General features: G+C 53.8%; 1 protein-coding gene across 1 annotated transcript in view; it reads left to right on the forward strand.

Moving 5' to 3' along the window:
• The window catches only part of LOC103771837 (paraplegin-like), a gene marked incomplete at its 5' end in the record, with an annotated part of 17,880 nt that extends 13,343 nt beyond the window's left edge, over positions 1 to 4,537 (forward strand). Inside the window, 3 exons of the mRNA XM_008939153.1 lie at positions 467 to 630; positions 2,029 to 2,106; positions 4,163 to 4,537. Of these exons, the coding sequence (XP_008937401.1) occupies positions 467 to 630; positions 2,029 to 2,106; positions 4,163 to 4,372 (452 nt within the window). The remainder of the gene's footprint in view (positions 1 to 466; positions 631 to 2,028; positions 2,107 to 4,162) is intronic.
• Between the last annotated feature and the right edge of the window lie 743 nt (positions 4,538 to 5,280).

Below are 5,280 nucleotides of genomic sequence, written 5' to 3' on the forward strand. Positions count from 1 at the left end.
GGTGATGTGAGCAGCAGGCAGAGGTGTCCCATACTGGGAAGAAGAAACATCAAATTGCATGGTTTGATCTTGGGCTTGTGTTGTGAGCGTGGAGCTCTCTTATTGTTGGTTGTTGCTGTGTTGTCTTAGACTTGTCCCAAAGGCCACAGCCACAATGACTCTGTGAGACCCTTGGCTCTTGAGAGGGCCTAGAGCTTCCTGTGCCATGTTCCCAACTGGTTCTATCCCAGTGGGATAGCAGTGGGCAGGGGCAGGCAAGCTCTCCACGTAGATGCAATCTGTCATGCATGGGTCCTGCAGTGCCTGTAGAAAGGTGGAACATTCATCAGCAGGTGGGACATTCACCTGCCTGGGCTCCTGTGGGTCCTCGGGTACTTACCCAGTGGAACACACGTTTGTGCAGGACGTGTTCCTCGTGCAGTGCTTGCCAGCTCTGAGCTGAGTGCCTCTTGTTTCTCCCACCCAGGAGCACAGGATGACCTGAAGAAGGTGACCAAGATAGCCTACTCCATGGTGAAGCAGTATGGGATGGTGCCCAGCATTGGGCAGGTCTCCTTCCCAGACCTGGAGACTGCCCCTGGGATCGGCCGGCGTCCCTTCAGCCAAGGACTCCAGCAAATGATGGACCATGTAAGACCACCCTTGGTCACACCCCTCCATTTGTGCTTCACTTTCTGCAGTTCTGTGAAAAAACACAAGTAACTTGCACCCAAACAATTGGTGTTTTTCTGTCTAGTAAACTTAACAACACTGACCTGTTCTGCTACAGCGTGTTAGGGCTGTGCAGCCAGGTGTTGAGAACAGGCAAAGTCACACAAAGCTGTGAGTTCAGCCCTGTCCTGCTCTGCTGCCTGAGCCTGCAGCAAGTGGCTGTGGAAAGATCCAAAGGCTGGAACCCCTCTGCTGGGAGGCCAGGCTGAGAGTTGGGGTTGTTCAGCCTGGAGAAGAGAAGGCTCCAGGGAGACCTTCTAGTGACCTTTCAGTACTTAAAGGGGGCTGTCAGAAACCTGGGGACAGACTTTTTCGCAGGGCTTAAACTGAGAGAAATTTAGACTAGAGAGGAGGAAGAAATTTTTGACGGTGAGGATGGTGAGCCCCTGTCCCAGGCTGCCCAGAGAGGTGGTCACTGCCCCATCCCTGGAACCATTCCAGGTGAGGTTGGCCGGGGCTCTGAGCACCCTGCTCTAGCTGCAGATGTCCCTGCTCCCTGCAGGGGAGTGGACTAGGTGACCTTGAAAGGTCCATTCCCACCCAAACCAGTCTGATTCTTTGAACCATGCTGCAATGCCTAAAACAGTGAGAGCTGCAGTCCTGGTTCCAGTGTGGACAAGACCCCAGTGAGCTTCTGGGAGATGGGAGGTGCAAATGTGGCTTTTGGAGAGAGGGAGAAGTGTTTTGTGGGAGAGGGGATAATCTGGGGAGATTTGGGGGGTTGTTGTGGAGCTGTGGACAAATACCCAGCTCTAGGGAAGAGTTCTGTGGCAAGATGTCTTTCCAGGCCCTCAGGAGTACCATGAGTATCTGAGCATGGCTGTGCAATGCTTGCATGACAAGAAACCTCTGTCTCAAGGTCTCAGCTGCACAGTTTGGATGTCTTTACTTCCTAGATCTGAGAGGCAATCTAACCAGAATGATGACTGAAAAGTATTAGCCTGTTTTGATAGGAAATTGCTGAAAAAAAAACCAGCCTCATTTGAGAAGTCAAACAGCTGGGTATGGAAGAAAAAAAAAAACTAGTTCAGAAATACTCTGGTTGTGCTTTGCTGGGGTTTGTGCTGAGCTGCTCCTTTTGGAGCTGGACAGCCTAGGGCTCTAGTGAAGAGTTGTGCTCATGCAGGTTTTTACTGTTCTTTATCATGAGTACTCCTCTGGCTTAATTTGACACAGTTTCTCTTTGGTTTCTGTAGATGGGAACCAATTCCTGCCTGGCTCAGCTGCAGGTTCCATCCCTTGGTGTTCTCCTTGTTTATCCCCACATTGTGTTTGTTGCTACCTACACTCCAAACCTCTCTTTTTGTTATCTTCTAGGAAGCAAAAGTCCTGGTGGCTCAGGCTTACAGGCGCACAGAACAACTCTTACTGGAGAACAGGGACAAGCTGCAGACAGTAAGTTGGAGGGGTTTTTGGGTTGTGTTGTGGGCTTTAGCTGGTGTTCTTTGCCTTGCTGCTTTCTGTGCCCTGTAGCTTGGCTGTTGCTCTGTCTCTGTGGTCCTGGGAAGTCTTGCAGTGGGAGTGGTGGGGCTCATGTGTGAACAAATGAGTGCTTACTGCACGTCCCCAGGTCAGGAGCAGGCCCTGGAAGGAATTTTCTGTCAGGGAGCAGTTCTGCCACCTGACACCAGCTGGTGTCTGCAGGGTGGAGGAGTAGGAGTGCTCTGTGGAAGTGATCCAAGCTGGAGTTTGTGGCTCTCACCTGCAATTCTTCACTAGCCTCTTGGCACTGTGGCTTCCTGGAGAGCAGACAGTGACTGTTCTTGGCAGAACAGTCTTGCAAAGGCAGGAGCAGCTCATCCTTCCAGGTGCTGTAGGGATGTACTGGAGCCAGGTGAACAGTTTCTGGTTTTGCCAAAAGAATATGGGCCCTGTTGCCCTGGCTGACTGGTGCTGGTTGGTGCTTCCTGGTGACTCCAGGCAGTTCTCCCCTGTCAGCTCCCTGCTGCCCAATGTTCCAAGGGGTCCTTGTTGCAGAGGTGGAGCTTTCCCTCCTCCACTTTGTGTCCTGACAGTCCCCTGGCAAGTCACCCTGGTGTGTCCCCACCTCTCTGCCAGGGGCTCTGCACCCATTGCTCTGGCCTGAGCCATGCTTGGGTTACAGCAGCCTGTGTATATACTTGATCTTTCCTTCCCAAGTCCAGTCCATAACATCCAAAATTACCAAGAGTCAATTTTATGTTGTGTGTTTTGCAAAAAAAAAGATTACTCTCTACCTTCTGGCTCTGCACAGCTCCTGACAGGAGCCTGGAGCCAGGTGCGGGTCGGGCTTTTCTCCTAAGGAACAAGAGATAGGCAAGAGGAAATGGCCTCAAGTTACCCCAGGGGAGGTTGAGGTTGCCCCTGAGGAACAATTTCTTGCCCTTGAGGGTTGCCCAGGGCTGTGCCAGGCTGCCCAGGGCAGTGGTGGAGTCCCCACCCCTGGAGGGGTTTCCAAGCCGTGGAGATGTGGTGTGAGGGACACGGGGCAGTGGGGACCTGGCAGTGCTGGGGAAGGGTTGGACTCCATCATCTGAAATGTCCCTTCCAACCAAAACAATTCCATGATTCTAATCCTTTCCCTTAAATCTTCTTTTCAAACCAAGAAGCACCACCCCCCCTTCAGCTACACAGCCCCAGGTCTCCTGTGCCTGGTGGTAGCCAGAGCTTGCTGGCTGGGCCACCCTGCTGTGGGCTGTCACAGCCCTCTCCCCAGGACAGTGCCCTGGGAGTGCTCTGGGGGCAGCCCTTGCACAGGGGGTCTCCTCTCTGCAGGCCTCCTCTGTTCTGACGCTCTCATTTAACAGCAGTCAGATGTTTGCTGGAGGCTCATCACCCAGAAACTTTTAAGTTAAGCCAAAGTATCTCCAGAGTAAATGTTTTGGTTGCCAGGCCAGTGTGTAGCATCCTGTCAGCAGAACTGAGAGGTTCCATGTTTGACAGCCACCTGCTGCTCAAGTGCTGGCAGAGGGGCTGGAGAATTCAGTTCTTCTGGGGAGGAACTTGTGACCTTCAGCCCGTGCCTGCAGGAACAGGCAGCTCTTTGTCACTGCAGTGTGTGCTGGGAGGGGTGGGAGGTGGGCCTGGCTGGGGTCTCACTCACTGCTCCTTTGGCACCTTGGACAGGGTGCAGGTGTGGTGACAGGGGCACGGAGGGCACTGCTCAAAGTGTTCCTGGAGTTCTGACTCACCAAATAGTTCCCCAGAGTCCTCCAGTCACACTGTGTGTTCCTGGCCAGAAACACGCTCCGGAAAGGAGCCAGCAGGCTGGAGGGCTTTGTGCTGGCCACAGCCAGCTCTCAAGTTGCCCCATCTGTGAGGTGGTAGCCAGGGCTCTGCTCCTCCTGGGCTGCAGCACGTGCTGTGGCCAGATGCTGAGGTGTGAGCCGAGCTGGCAGGGAGAGTTCAGATGAGTTCAGAGAGGCTGTTTTTGATCCTTTGTGCCTCATTCTGCCTTCTTTACTCTTCCTAGCTGTCCAACGCCCTCCTGGAGAAAGAGGTGATAAATTATGATGACATTGAAGCTTTGATTGGGCCTCCACCCTATGGGCCAAAGAAAATGATAGCTCCTCAGAGCTGGCTTCAAGCAGAGAGAGACAAGCAAGACACCAGAGATGAAGAAATGCCCCAGCAGCCACCAAACCACGAGGAGGAGGAAGAACCACGCCTGAGACCAGTATGAAGCCTGCTCCCAGTGTGGAATGGGCTCCAGGGGCTCCTGTTGCACACAGACCCTTTCCCTGTTCAGCTCCAGCACCGAGGATAGCTGAGGAGGGAACCTCTGTGCTGCTATTAAAAATTCAAGGGATGGCTGCACTGGATCTTTTAAGGAGCTTTTCCCTGCAGGAAGGAGAACTCCTCAGGCTTTGCAGTTGATTCTCAGCGGGGGGTGGTGATGAGAGGAGCTGGGTGAGTCTGATCCGCTGCAGCGCTTCCTCGTAGACATCCTGAAGGGTGACAGGTCCTGCGGGGCCCTCGGGAGCCACCTCTCACCTCGTGTGACATGGGGGGAGCGCAGGGCTGACCCCTCAGCATCAGAACTGTCCCCACAAGCCTCAGAGGTGCTGCAGCTCTTGTGGTTCTCCCCTGGAGCCTCCGATCGCTTCTGCGGTGTGAAACGGTGACTGAGAACCAGAGTTCCCCCAAATGTGCTGTCTGTGACCTGCTGCTGTGTCTGTAGGATGTGTCAAGACATCCGGGCACATTTGAAGCTTGTGATGGCCATGAAATTGTACAGGACAAGGGCTTCCTCTTCCCTGGCCCAGACCCTAAGTTCAGTTTTTACAGTGCCAGCGTGACCCCACAGGGTGGCCCCGAGGGGCTCTGGAGGTGCTCTGGGGGCTCTGGAGGTGCTCTGGGGACCTCGAGCAGAAGCAGGCGTGTCCCTTGGGAAACCTCCATGTGAAGCTGGCAGCTCCTCCAGCTCCATCCTCGTGGCTCTTGCAGAACAAGCTGTGCTGATGTGATCATCTGCCCTTCATCAGGGGAAGCATTAAAACGATGGCTGGTGCCTGCTGTGCTCTGGCTGTGTTAGTTCTTTAGGGAAGATCAGTGTCTGGAGTTCCTCTGTGAGGTTTGTCTGTGACCTGA

The sequence above is a fragment of the Merops nubicus genome, unplaced genomic scaffold, assembly GCF_000691845.1.
Source record: "Merops nubicus isolate BGI_N331 unplaced genomic scaffold, ASM69184v1 scaffold9984, whole genome shotgun sequence".
Classification (NCBI taxonomy): Eukaryota; Metazoa; Chordata; class Aves; order Coraciiformes; family Meropidae; genus Merops; species Merops nubicus.